The sequence below is a fragment of the Dermochelys coriacea genome, chromosome 22 (genome assembly GCF_009764565.3).
Source record: "Dermochelys coriacea isolate rDerCor1 chromosome 22, rDerCor1.pri.v4, whole genome shotgun sequence".
In the NCBI taxonomy this organism is placed as follows: Eukaryota; Metazoa; Chordata; order Testudines; family Dermochelyidae; genus Dermochelys; species Dermochelys coriacea.
The window spans coordinates 10,216,483-10,231,385 of NC_050089.1; the positions used below are offsets into that span (position 1 = coordinate 10,216,483).

Here is a 14,903-nt window from a genome sequence, read left to right on the forward strand (position 1 = left end):
AGTGCAAGTTTTTCTGAATCGTTCCATTGTATCTTTAAAGTACATTCAGTGCAAGGGTATGTGTAAATGCAGTAAAACACAGCTGACTCAGGCCTCAGACTGCAGGGCTATAAAATTACAGTGTGGCTTTCTGAGCTCCAGCTGGAGTCAGCTCACACAGGCCAGCTGTGGGTGTTTTACTGCAGTGTAGACATACCTGTAGCAAAGAATCCTAAGCACAGCCCCAGAGATAGAAGCCCTCTGCTGTATAGCCACTGACTATACACAAAATGGGCAACCATTCACAAACACACTGCCCCCATGCTACCCTCAATTTGACAACATGCTTGAACCCTGACCTGGAAGAACCAGGTCTAGGTGATGGAGCCTCCAAGTCTCCACTGATCATTTAATCTTTAGCCTCTCTGCTGAGACTACCAATTCCCATGGCAGTTTGAGTTGTGCAGACAGGTGCCCAGTAGGAACTTGGCTGAGACCAACCAAATTCATTTCACATGGTCCAATGAGCGACTGTGTCATGCTAACTGAGCTAGATGCAAACCAGCAGCCTACCTCTTCCATTAACAAAACCTTAAGCACGCTAGTCCCTGTAATGAAAAGATTGATAGTTAAGAATGCATTAGATTTGAGATACAAATAAAGAGACAGACCATTTTATCCCTTTCTTGTCCCTGTCTCTTTCCTGTTCAGTACGAATCTCTCCTTGTCTTCAGGGTCACAGGAGATACCCTCCTAGTGCCAAATGCTTACATGCAACACTCTCCACTGTAACAAACTGGTGGCTGCCTTAAGAGAATAAAAGAAGCTGCAGGGAGGTGGAAATAATACAGAGTGACCGTTTCCACATAGAAATGACTTTTTTTCCCCCTGCTGAGCTTGAATAAATGAAAAGTACAAGAGAGCCAACAATGGCTTGGGACTTGGAGCACGACTCCCTGGCTGGCCCTGCCTGCTTCCACTGGAGCCATTTCCAGTTCACTGACGAGTGTCCAGAAATGTATTTAAAAGGCAAATCTTAAGGCTTTTTTCTAACTTTTTCTTTCCAACTCAGTGTTTTTAAATAATCCCTTGTAAGTCTAAAAGTGAAATCGTGCTTGCTAACAAAAAATTTGACATTGCATCATCCATGCTAAGCTGTGCACACACAGCTGTGCACAGGCTTTATTTCTGTACCGGCACTTGTGAGTACTAGATTGTACAAGCTGGTTCGTTACTACAGCGATGCTCGTGAGTGCTGACTTAAGTCTACTGGTTTATTATTGTAGGGTTGTTTAGGAGCACTGGGCTGTATAAAGAAAAGTATAGGATAACTCAGAAATGCTGTTAACTTATTCTGACATGTTACTATTGGATTGCTCATTTGTGTTAAGATGAACACACAAGTTTACTATTAAAGGATTGTTCAGGAGTGGTATTAATATTATTTATATGTTTAACGAATATTAAAACATTTGCTTGATGTGGAGTAAAAACATAGGTCCAAACCCCAAAGTTCAGGAAGACAGGATTTTTTCCTTAAAATGTCATAATGAAATTTTCATACCAATATAAAACATTTAAAATCAAGTCAAGCTTTAGATCTACTTACCTTGACAAGTGAAAGATCTCCAGATAACCAAGACAGAGCTTAAGTTAAACTGTCTTATTTCCATTGTACTAAACAAAAACAAAAACAAAAGACAATTCTTAAGGCACAAATGAGTAGCACAGATCTTTGGACGTTTGATTTATAAACAGTACGCAAACATTTTTAAAACCTGATAAAATAAGCAAAGCCTGATTTGCATCCTGTTATTGGCATTGATTGTGACCTTACTATTAAGTGATAAATAAAATGTTACAGTTGTCTTTAGATTCCAAGTTTTTCAATAAATTTCAGATTCGGGGTTCTCTCTTTCTCATCACTAAAGAAGCCTGGGACTTAGCACTAATTTACATTTTCAAGGCACTTTGCAAACAAACGAATTATTATTTGGACTAGTTTCACAGGGGTAGCCGTGTTAGTCTGTATCAGCAAAAACAATTTTTATTTGGACTAGATTAGCACTTAGAGGCCAAGCTGAAATTAGGGCCTCATTTTGTTAAACTCTGTACAAAAACCAAGAGATGGGACCCAGGGGAAATAATTTGCCCAAGGTACCATGGGTGGTCAGTGGCAGAACTGGGACAGATTCCAGGGATGAAGTCAATGGGATGAAGTCCTCCCAGGACCTTTGAGTTCCTGTCTATGCCATATCCACTAGATAAAACTGCCCCACAATGACTCAATCCTCACACTATCCCCTATCCAGGTTATAAGGATTATTCCAATTTTACATTTGTAATTTTCTTTGGTAATTTATCACCCCAGCACATTCCTCTCCCCTAGTAACTGGGAACTGATAAAGTCCTGCACCCTTAACATTGTATTTCTCTTCTCGTTTGTAGCACTGCATTAGCTTTCAGTCTAAACCAAAAGTTTGAGACTGCACTCAACTGAATATCACAAATTGCTAAACACTCTCTGTTTCATATAAAATATCAGCTGTTGGGAGGCTGATAATAGTATACAAACCCCAATCCTACATAAACATCATATGGGTATTGCAGCCACCAAGAGCCCCTTGCAGGATCAGGTCCTAGAGGCACAGTAATACTAATAACCAGAAATTGTTACCACTCATGAGAAAGATGCCTGAAATCCCCAAATCTTCCTGAATAAAGGTTTAGATTCTTTTCCTTTCTTCCTACTCCCTTAGCAGTCAGGCTGAACAAAAGGTGCACACTCTATCTGAAATGTTGTCACATTTTTTTTCCTGCACTAGTGTACCTTTATTTTTAGGTCCATTTTGGTTGAAATCTACCTGCTTCAGAGCAAGTTTTTCTGCAGCAAGAGCTATGCTTGTTTCAGAAGAGTTCCAAAATGGAGGAAGGTCTGCTTATAGATTAAGTCCCTTCAGCAGCTGGGGTTGTATTAATTAGGGGTGGAAACTTAGTAACAGCTAGGCTGCTGCTGCTGCTGCTGCTGTTGTTGGTCTTCTTTTTGGATAAATCCTCTCTCCATGTTTGTATTTTGAACATTCTTACTGGCCTGTTTATTTCATTTTATAACAAATCGTTGCCTTGTAAGAGTTTAGATTCAGCTCTTATTTGTCAGTCTCCAATTAATAGCAATTGAAGTGGCTCAATAGCAGCAGAGAAGAAGCAGCTCCCAAGGTTTGTTGTGTATGAGATACCCACATTGCACTCACTCTGATATTTTCTTTTAAATGAGGCTGAGGTTTATGTCAGGGTTTGTAGAATATATTAAAATCAGTACATTAAGCTGACCCCTTTTCTATTCTCTATCCCTACCCCCAGGTTTCTCTCTTTCAGTGTCTCCTTTACCTGTCTTTTTCCATGTATTTAACTTCCCCACTCCCATAGTTTGTTCTTCTGTCTAATTTTGTTTCTCTTCAGCTTTTCTTACAGCGCTTGAATGTTTTCTTTCTTGCCGTATCCAACACAGTACTTTGCTCTGATTTCTCCCCCTCCTCCTCTTCACATGTGGGAGGGATAGTTAAGCATTTGGTTTGGACTCCATGGCTAGTATTGCTTGAGGAAAACACTTGAGGAGTTAGAGCTTCACAGCCAGGAGTCCCAGCAAGGAACGGACTGGCAAGCCAGTTATTTCTCCTGCCTGGTGATGGTGCAATTTAAGGCAAACTCTTTATTTAGGTTTAATGTATTTTAATCTCCTGCCAGCTGACAGACATTCATGTAAGCACCAACATTCCCCTACTTGAAATGTTTGTCTTAAGTACTGGCCTCCTTTGCAGTAGCGTCTGAGAACCCCCCAACACTCTCAGGGGACAGGGAAGTGCTACTGACAGCTGCAGAGAGGCTAAGTGACTCCACCAAGGGCATTCAAGAAGCCCGTACGAGAGCAGAGCCCTCAACCCAAGTCTTTCAACTCCTAGGGTGAGGTCCTAACAACTGGGCCAGCCTTCCTCTCTGCAACAGGTCGGTGGTAACACAGTGAGGAAGTAACATTTATTATTATTTGTATTATGGTAGCACCTAGAGACCCCACTCGAGACCAGAGCGCTGTTGTGCCAAGCCCGGTATTTACACATAGTACGGAGCAGTCACTGCTCCAGAGAGCTCACGTTCCAACAGGACAAGGCCGAGACAGGGAGGAGGGCAAGAAAAGAGAGGTTAGCTTGGCTGGGAATGGCTTACACAGGCTGGAGGGGGCAAGCTTGCACTGGAGGTTAGAAACCCCCAGGGATGGAGAGAGGGGGGTTAGCGAACAGTATTTTTAGTCAATTAAAAGCTGCCTTTGACACTAAGTACCAAGCACCACTGGTCAAGATATTACAGTGCTGGTTTTCTTCCTCTCTGCCTGTTAGCACAAAGCATAGAGACCTGCTGGCAGCTTTTATCTCAGAGCTGGCTCTGCACCCTCTTACATTCCAGGTTCAGTCAACAGAAGGGGCTCAGTAGCCTGGCTTTTTATACCTGTGAGCAGCTCCCCCTGGTGCTAGAAACTCAGCACTGCAGCTGCCCCGTGAGGAGAGGAGGTACAGCCTCCTTTCTGGTGCGTGGTAGTTTTTGTTTATTCTCGTTTGTTGCTGTTTAGGGTGAATGGTTCATGCTGGCAGCCCTTTATTTCCTCCAGGGCAGGGGGAGATGTAAATTTGTTTTAAGTTCCCACTATATCTATATATACAACTATCATCAGGGCTTGAAGGGGAGATTTTCAGAGCTAAAAAATCCCCCTCCTGCTATTGTTTGAGCTGAAGGGAGAGTTCTTGGAGCAAGTAGCTGCAGCAGGCTCTTCTGCAGACCAGCCCCAGAGAGAAACAAAGGCACACATCCTCCTAGTGTGGGTCATAGGTACAAAGGTGGAAGGGGTGGACTGGCTGAAATTAAAAGGGGTGCAGAAAAGGGATTCTAAAGTCGGTCTCCAGCCTTTCAGAATTCACTTGCAGCTAGGAGTTAGTGCAGGGTAGATCTTACTTTGGCCTAGGCAAGGCTGCCCCAAGATGTGGGCAAAAGGGGCTGTTTGCACTGGGCCTCCTATTTGTGAGAGGCCCCCAACTGAGTGGCAATGAGACCTAATGCAAACCTGAGTGGTGCTACAGCACTGTGCACCAGGTCCCAATGCTACTCATTCAGATTTAACCCAGTGACCCCTCTGTCATGATAGAGGGGCAGCCAGGCCAAATTGTAGTATTGCTGCCACCCCATGCATCAGATTGCAATACCTGGAGCAGGGAGCCAGCCTGACCCCTGCAGGATAGGAGCTGCCTCTACAGGGTGAATGTGGGATGGGCTCACTCTTGAACCCCCAGGCCTCCCCTGGATAGTAATTTTTTAAAAGGGTGTGGGGGCTTAGTATCAGATTTTCCGCCAAGCCTAGGTTTTTAGGAAACACTTTCTTATACTTAAAGCTGTGTCTTAAGAAGGGGTAACTATTACCAGAATTTTGTTACTGGAACTTTGCAATCCAAATCTATTGATTTTTACAGGGATTTTAATTAAAGTCCACTGTTCTGGATACCTGCAATGGCCTCCTGATTTCTCTCTGCTCTCTTTCTCTCCTCATGGACTTTTATGAGCCTACTATCCACATTTCTCATGCTACTACAACTTCAGAGTGTGACCAAAGGAAAATCATTCACAATCTTGCCTGAAAAAACCGGCCTTTTAAATAGAAGACATTACGCTGCGGAAACCATCTGCTTACCCTTAAATAGACCAGTAAACATCCTGAAAAAATCATCTTGTATGGGATGGATTCAGCAGGTCCTCTTGTGACTGCCTGAGTTGGCCCAACCCAATCTTAAAAGTTACCACTTTGGAATTGTTTTGTTGTGCAGGCAGCAGAGTTGTCCTGTCAATAGCAGGAACTAACACAAAAGGGGGAATCCTCACTGAGCCTCAAAGCATTACTTACCCCGAGACAAGTTTTCTGAAAGGATGGAGAGGAGAGGAAATATAGCTTGACAAGAGGATGTAGAATGGCTTTTTAGATGATAGACAGAGCTTCTGCAAGCATGGCTTTTTTCCCCCACCTTCCTTATAGCCTCTCATGCTCATCTCTGCTCTGCAGATTTCAATGGATGCGGGGAATAAGTGCAGGGTGACAACGCTTTTCTCTCTCAGTTTCTGATGCATTGATTCTATTAAAGCGAGGAAGCATTCTGGGTACTCATGGCACAGATCGGGCCATCTTCTGTCAGAGCTGTAATAGGGAGAGACAAACTCAGTGCTCCTTGGATTCTGGAAAGGATTAAATGCACTTTTCTCCATTGATTTATGTCTTATACTGAAAACCAATGCCGTTCTCTCGGATCCATCCATGCTGTTGTTTGAGAACCAGCAGCCTTTTGGGCCAAGCGTGATGGGAGAAGTTCTGAAGGAATCCAGGTTTCAGAGTAGCAGCCGTGTTAGTCTGTATTCGCAAAAAGAAAAGGAGTATTTGTGGCATCTTAGAGACTAACAAATTTATTTGAGCATAAGCTTTCATGAGCTGCAGCTCACTTCAAGGAATCCAGTTTCTACTCAATGCGCAGATGAGACAGACACCACTCTCTTAGCAACTGTTCCATTTGCCCACTAATGATGGCTTTTGCTATTCGTCTCCACTAGTTGGATATGCCATTTAAAGTTCCTTTTTTGTCATTGTTACAGGGAGAACAGCCGTATAGTAGACGAGCCAAATTCTGCTCTCGTTTACATCTGTGAAATCAACAGGAGTTACCCAGATGTAACTGAGAGTCAAATTGGGCTGTTTATGTTAACAAAGCAATGGGAAGAGGGAGGATTCTTTGTACCTTGGGTACCAATCACCATCACTTCTCTCTGATGGAACCCATGTGTGGGTCAGCACCTGCTGAGATTAGAGTAGCTACATTTTCTTGTCAAACTCATTTCCTGTCCTGAAGTAAATATTTAAAAAGCCCCTGTCGTAGTGAAGAGCCAGATTACGAAAGTCCTTGAAGGACAGGAAGGAAAATGTATAAGGGCTACATTTTCTCCCCAGTGCTGGATGTTTTCATTTTAGTGACGGTGAAAAGTAATGACCTGACAGACCTGGAGACAGGTGCCTTTGTTCCAAAGAACATGTCCAGCAGCAAGACAAGCTACACTCCCTCTACCTCATTGATGTACCTCAACTCTGTCCTGTTGGGACCTCTCTTAGGGACCATTGAACAGCTCTGACGTGCTAAAGAGCTTCAGTTACTACTAAGCTGGGCTGGATCCGAACTGATGGTGTAGCGGTAAAGGGCTCCCTATCACCTAAAAAAAGTTCCCTGAGCCACAGGGGCAGTTAGCAGAGGAACAAAAGAAATGCATGAGAAATACTCATTGATCTGTATTGGACTGTGCATCTTTGATCTTGGGACATTTCTGTAGGCAGCTAAGCATGGAATTTCCAAACCTGAACACAAAGGCCTGAGACACAGTCTGCCCCAAACCGAAACTTCAAAATGAAAGAGAAGAACCCGTGGCAACAGCCTCATGGCTTACAGTGTACATTTCACATCAAGAAAAGAGACCTTTAATTCTTTCTGGGCCCAGCTTTGCAGCCAGTCCAGGACTGATTGGGAGCAGAGTGGTTGCACAATCCACTCCTCCAAGTGGGTGAAGCTTTAAAATGATTTTAAATGATAAGAAGTGCTCTGCATTGCCTGTTCTCTTCTGCTGTGGAGGTGTGAATGCCCAAGAATGTTAAACAGTGATAGATGATATCCTGGTATTATAGTAGAATATAGCATTAATCTGAAGTACTTTTTATTTGTATTGCTGTAGCACTAAGAGTCTCCATCATGGATCAGGACCCCAATGTGCTAGGTGCTGCGCAAACACAGATGAGAGACTTACCCTTCCCCAAAGATCTTACAATCATGGCTCTCATTACTGAAGTATCTGAGCACTTCATAATCATTACTGACTTTATAGTCATAACACGCATGTGGGGTTGGGAAGTGCTATTAACCCCACTTTACTAATAGGGCACTGGAGCACAGACAAACTAAATGACTTGTCCAAGGTCATACTGAAAGTTTGCGACAGAACAGGAAATTGAACCCAGATTTCTTAAGCTATAGGTTAGTGTATTAGTCACTGGACCATCATTATCTCTCATCTAGAGCATGATACCCACTTTCATAGCACCGCTCATAAGAGTGAAAGTTTATCCTGATGCAGTTGGCCAAGATTTTTACTCTCCTCATTGTGGTGCAATGTGTTGACTCTTCTGGCCATTCCCCAGGTAGCTGCATCTCAGTGGTGTTAGAAGTGACTTCTTGATGTACGTAATGAGCTGTGGATGAAAATTGCTGAATATACGCAAATGCATACAACATTATCATTGTGGTCACTGCAGTGAGATTATCACTCACTTTCTCTTACCACAGCACTAGAAAACTTCATCTAACTCCTGCAAGAGAGATCTTCCACCGTAGACATGGGATACAATTTCAAAAGTGCCTAAGTGACTTAGGAGCCAAAGTCCCACTCACTTTCAATGAGACTTTGGCTCCTAAGTATCTAGGCACTTTTGAAAACTTTACCCTCTACCCAAATTTTTGAATACATGGGTTCTTACCCATCTGTGCATCATAAACAGGTATCAGGGCAATCATAAACAGGTCACCAAAAAATGGTTTCCGTTGTAACAAGAGATAATGGGATGGAAAAGGCTGAAAAACAGCCTGTTTTGGTGAAAATCTTTCAGTCTTTTATGATCGAAAAGGAGAAGAGGCACAAGTCCAACTTTTTGTTTCCTTGCAGGTCACCTGTAAGTAATTTGAGCCTGATCCTGTTATGTGCTAGCTACTTCCTGTGCAGGGCTGAGCACACCTGACATGCAGTGAGATCACTGTAGGAGAGGTAATGTGCATGCAAGAGCCAAGCATTATTCTATGAAGAGACTAACAGACTGATTTCAACCTATGGATATGTTCTCATTCAATCAGATCTGTGGAGATTGAATACTGGTGTGGAGGACAATGATGGGGTATTTAGTATGAAATTCTCCTTTACTGGCTGTTTCCAGCTGTTGCTGAGGTTCAATCTTACTACAGGAATGGAAAAACTGGCGGTAGCATCAGCTAAGCAGGGCTTCAATTGGCAGTGCTGTGACCCCACCGAAACAGTAATTTAAATCTAGGTGTCAGAACGAGGGGGAAAAAACATCTGTTTGTCTAGATGCTCAGCTGCCACAGTGATGACTGACTTTATAAACATCTAGGGACATACATTCTGTGGCCTTCATCATTACAATATCTGGTTGCCTTCTATTTGTCCCTCTCCCTGTCAGCTAACGGCCGGCTCCTGCAAAGAGGTTCACATAGGCAGCATCTTGCACCCCATACGGAACCCTGTTTAAATCAGTGGAGCTCCATGCAAGCCCCTGCAGCTCTATCTGCAGCATCAGGCCCTAATAGCCCCTTCTGTTTGCTCTCTGTGGCAATCAAGCAAGGAGGGAACTCACAAAATCAATCAATTTTTCTTCAGTTGTTTTGCTTGGGTTTTTTTCCTCCTTAGGAAACTAATACTGTGCTTTCAAAGGGGAAAAAACAACACAGCACCACCCTGGGAATGCCCCTGAGTGGAGATGTAAATGTGAATTCTGCAGCTTCTCTGCTGACAATGACACTTGTATGTACGTGAATGTCTGTCTGTTTATGTAGTGCATGTATTTTTTCCAAGGGAGTCTTTGTCTCTGGCCCTTGAGCGACGAGTGCCTAATTTTTCCAGACTGAATCTTGACGGTCTCCAAACGTAACTATTTTGACACCAGAGAAGTCTGGCTGTTTCCCCTCAGAAGGTAGAGCTGCATTATTGCCAGCAGTACATCTCACCCACATGATTGGCCTTCAATGCTAATCCCAGCTGATGGTAGGGAGGGGCTGTCCTGGGAGGCAGCCATGTGGTTAACATTGTGCACAGTGTATTTTTTTTCTCCTCTTCTCTCCTTTTCTTTTCAGACATGCAAAATTGTTCCATACAGCCATAGATGTGTCTCCCTGCTGCACTGCCTCTATCTTTTCTCTTCCAGAAACTCAAGGCCCTGAATTAGCAGGCAGAGAGATCTAAAATCTGCTATTAAATCTGGATGGAAACTGGAAAGGGGATGAATAACAGAAGGCAAGAAAGAGCAAAGTTAGTTATTTTTCTGGCACATGGATGCAATTACATTCAGTGCATTCCAGAGGCGTTCCTTTGAATTCTGTGCAGGTCTGCCTACCATTCCTGGGAGAAAGGAAGAAAAAGGGAGGAAAAGTCTCTCTCTCTCCTGGAGACGGAATGTCTGCACTTTTCATCCTCTTTTTAGGTGAGTGGGGCTTTTTTATGGAAATGAAACTTACATATGCTTTCTCTGGGCAATAGAAAATGCCACAGGGACTAGCAAAGGAGAAGCTCTTGCAAAGAAAAAAACTTGTAGCAAGTCTGTTGAGTTCAGAGACTGACTGGTTTAATTTTGTTGTTGGAGGTTTTTTTTGTTGTTGTTTTAATTATTACCAGGTTTGGGAATGGGAGAATTTTTAAACCTGATTTGCTTTTGTATGTTTCAATCAAACCCAGTCATTATAGTGGAGTTATTTTTGTTTTTAAAAGGTGCAGCAGTTCTAAGCCATGAACTATTTAGGGGTTTGACTCTTCATGACAAAACAAAGGTGAAAAAAGTGTCTTTGTTCGAGGGATGGTGTCAAATTTGTTTAACTTTATTTTGTTTCATCCAGGAATTTTAATTTCAGGTTAAAAAAATAAAAAGAGCTTATTGTTTCCAGTAGACGCTACAGACAGTTCAGATTAGAAACAGATGCGTTAAAGTGCAAGTGGAAGGGTGGTGGGGGAGAGAGATGGGAAAGGGAGGAGGAGAGGAAGGTAGAGAAAGGCGACAGAGAGAAGAGAAGGGGGGAAGTGAGACAAAGCAATACTGGATGGAGAGAGGGAGAAGAGAAAGGGGGTGACTGAAGAATGGAAAGGGATGAGGGGTAAAAGAGAAACTGGGGAGAGAAAGGAGTGAAAGTATGAGAAGGAGTGAAAAGAAAGGGAGGCAGAAGACAGGAAGGGAAGATGAGTGAAAGAATGAATGGAGGAGAAAGGGGTAAGAAAGGCAGAGAGACTGGAAGGAGGGATGTTTATTAAAAGGAGACCTCTGGAGTAAGGGATTTGCAGCCCTGTGGTATTTGAGGGACCTCGCCTGAGCGACACGCTCTGAAGCAGACCCTGTCTCCAGAGGCTCCACGGTGCAATGAGTGAGTCTCTGCCTCCATTCCACTCACCAGATTGCACTGACAAGCAGACAGTTCTGCGAGAAATCTTGTGTCAGGGCCGGACGTGGGCTGTGATGGCTGGATCCCCGCCAGCAGACTGAGGTTGGGTGTGAGGGCAAGGTCTCCTCCTCTCTGGGGAGCGCGGGGGTACCACAGACTCTGAGGGGCAGGTCAGAGAGCCACAACGATGGCTTGAGACGGGAAGATGGAGATGCTGGAATGGAAGGTCTTGTCTGCTGAGGCTCATAGGTCTGAAAAACAGAGACTAGTCAGCATTCTAGATAGGGCTCCAAAAGACGCGGGACCATCAGTAGAGCTGGCTGAGTAATAATCCCAACTCATGTGTTCCATTCATTTTCCCCCGCTCCATCAGTTGTTACACTTACATTAATTGCGAACAAAGGTTTTCGTCACTCGAGTGTAAAGTTTCCTCGGCGGGTACGTGGGCTGGAGTGCCAGAGACTGCTGGAGGCAGCTCGGAGACACTGCAAAGACTGCAGCAGAAGTGCGAGTAGGAGCTTGTCCCTTCTGCGCATTAGCCTCAGCCCTTCTGTCTCCATATGCTGAGAGTGTTTGGGAGCCTCTGATACTCTTTACCCCAGTGCCTTTGGAAGGCCATGTGCTAACAGCCAGGCTCCTCTTAAAAGGGTCAGTACTGGGTCTGCCACAGAACCACTACCATATTGGCACTACCTAGCCTAGTTTTATCTGTGATTAAAGTTAATTCAAGTAGCCCGGGAGGACAGTGCACTAGCTGAGGAGGAAGGGGAATTGTGCAGAGCACTGCTTGCCCCAGCCAGTGAGAGGAAGGGGGACAGTAATTTCCCCCCACTTTAAGCACTGAGTCTTATTAAGGTGGCTACACATGTTGGACGGACAGGAAGACAGAATTAAGCCTTAGCTACATCTATACTTTGCATTGCTGTCGCAACCCTTATCCAAGAGTCCCAAATAACTAATGCTTATTTGCATTCTAATAGTTTCTAGAGGCCCCATTTTGCTAGGTGCTGTATGTATCTATAGCTGGAGCCCTGCACAGATACAACATTTGCATCTGCATCCAAACCGCAAATATGGTCAGTGTGTGGCTATCCGCAGATTTGAAGGGCTCTACCTATAGTGAAAGATGATCCCTTCCCTAAAGAGCTTATAGTTTAAATAATCATGAATGAATTAAGCCTTACCATCCCTTTGTGAATCTCGGAGTATTGTTACCCCCATTCTGGAAGAGGGGTAAGTTAAGAGACTTCCCCATGATCATAGCAGAGGTGGGAATAGAACCCGGTTCTCCTAGTCCTCTCATCTCAGCCACAAAATTGTCCTGCACCTTTTTTGTCCTTTGTCTCTTCTGCCCCCACTGTACCTGCTCTGTAGATAAATAGAGGACTTCAGTCTTCAGGAACTGTAAGTCCAGCCCCTAATTCACTAATATACTTCAGAGAAAAATAAGAAGGAACCCTGGCTCCTCTTCTTGGGATCCAGACATTGGGTTGAGATATAGGGAGGCTGGAGAGCCTCATTCGCTAGCCGAAAGCAATCCACTTGTAACTATGTTTGTTTTTGAAGCTCCAACAGCCCACTTCTCTTCTCACTGTTAAAGCAAAGGGAATAGCTTGGGACAGCATTTGAAAGACACAAGCAAGGGCTGGGAGGAGGGTAGTCAAGGGGAAGTGAAGCACAGCTTGGTTTTCCGTTATTATTAAACAAGTCTATGGCACTGCCAAGATGTGCTGTGCTTTACGGACAGGATGAGGGATGGTCCCTGCCCCAAAACAGGCCAATGGAGATAAACCTGCAGTTCGGGTAAAGATGAGAGGGGAGTCAATGGTGAGAAACAGGAGCAAATGACTCTTGGAAGAAGGGAGATTTAAAGAAGGAAAGTTGTGCTCTTAAAAGAGAAGAGTAAGAGACTTTTCCAAGTATGGGACAGAGCATGAGCAAAAGGCATGAATCAGAGAGTGGGTGGAGGGAACAGCAAAAAGAGAAGTGGAACAAAAATGTGACGTGTTTCTAGCTCTGGAGGCATCGGATTCCAATCTTAATCACACTAGAACTGGTTCAAAGTTGGCTTTCAAATTCTGTTGTCAACAAAAGTGGCTTTTGGATCAAAATGCAAAATGTCTGTGGGAAATGTCCATTTTTGATGACTTTTCTCAAAAACCTGAACACTGTAATTTTTTTTCACCTTTTTGGCAACTAAAAGTTGAAAACAATCATCCAGTTAAGCAAATATTTTCAATAAAACCAAAACATTTTACTTAAATGACTGAATTTTTTGGTGCCAAAAGTGAAAAAATTCAGTTTTGAGATTTTTGGGGTTTTTTCAGTGAAAAGCCCCCCATCCCCTCGCCCAATTGTAGAAAATTTGAGGAAGACGAAAATTGGTTTTTTGTTAATTTTTCACATGAAAAAAAATCATACCAGTTTCACATTGGTATAATTATGTTGACTTCAGAAGTTGGATTTACAATAATATGAATAAAAACAGAATGAGGACCCTCAATGTACCCAATTAAAGGCAACATGGTGGCAACATTTCAGTAGAGGTGAATGGAAAAATTCTGCCAAAATGAAATTTTAGTGGAAAAAGAAGGGAAGGGGGAAGGCTTTCTGCAAAAATTGTCTTCCATTTTCCAACCAGTTCCAGAACTGTCATCCCATTGAAAAATATTCCCATTCAAAAGAAATTCCTTGTAAAAATGTGCATCAGCACATGCAATTTTTAGACATTTTGCGTCAAATTCAGGCTTGGTGTAAGTGGTTGCAACTACCTTAACTTACACTAGGGCTAAATTTGGCCTCTTTATCTTGCGAAAGGTTTTGTGAACCACAAAGCTAGAAAATACTAGAGACATAACAGATGTTGGCAACCATACTGGCTGTGTCTAGCTTCAGAGATAGGTGGGTTCTAGACCCAAAAGAGTATAAGATCTGCCCGACCAGATCATTCATCCATCTAGTCTAGCATCCTGCCTCTTACAGTGGCTGAGACATGATGCTTCAGAGAGATGTGAAACCCACCCTAATGTCCTAAGTGTTGCTGCAATGTTGTATGGCAAGAGTACTTACAAATCAGTAGATAAACTGCCTCATAGATCTGCACAGTGGAGATAACCTCCCTGTTGGAACTTTAGCAATTTATTACTTGGAAAATTAATTTGGGGGCAGTATTCATAGCTTCTTTTAATGTGACTGACCAGCTGGAGGCAAAGAAGAGCCACCACCATGTGACCAGTTTGCTCTCTGCTTGGGTCACAGCCTGAGAGCAACTGCTGTATGTACTATCTTTTGGGGGGACATTGGGGGTGAGAGAGTCAGGATTAGGTTGTAATGAATTTTAAGGGGATTCTTTATTTGGCTGCTGGACACTGACAGACCCTGTGGTTCTCTCTAGCTCCCTGATAAACTGATACAGTTAGTGTTGCCTCAAGTTGCCACACAGGTTCTCCACAAGACCTGGCCTGAATTAAGCAGACATGGAAGGGACTACAGGGTGACTACACTACATTAAACATTCTCCATAAACACCCTCTAAAGCATGAAATGTGATTCATCTTTATCTTAATCTTGACTCTGACTTCCAAATACTCACTGTCACTTAGCATCTTCAAAGCTCTTTACAAGTGCTAATTAATCCCCACAACACTC

The 14,903-nt window shown here is 43.4% G+C and overlaps 2 protein-coding genes across 2 annotated transcripts in view; one reads left to right on the forward strand and one right to left on the reverse strand.

Annotated features, from left to right (window-relative positions):
* Positions 1-2,946, reverse strand: part of GRAMD1B (GRAM domain containing 1B) — a 281,545-nt gene extending 278,599 nt beyond the window's left edge. Inside the window, 2 exon segments of the mRNA XM_043500797.1 lie at positions 1,589-1,656; positions 2,810-2,946. The gene's annotated coding sequence lies outside the window, so the exon portion shown is untranslated.
* Positions 2,947-9,872: 6,926 nt separating this feature from the next.
* Positions 9,873-14,903, forward strand: part of LOC119846579 (CXADR like membrane protein) — a 69,638-nt gene continuing 64,607 nt past the window's right edge. The window contains exon 1 of the mRNA XM_038380406.2: positions 9,873-10,309. Within this exon, the coding sequence (XP_038236334.1) occupies positions 10,162-10,309 (148 nt within the window). The 5' untranslated portion in view covers positions 9,873-10,161. The remainder of the gene's footprint in view (positions 10,310-14,903) is intronic.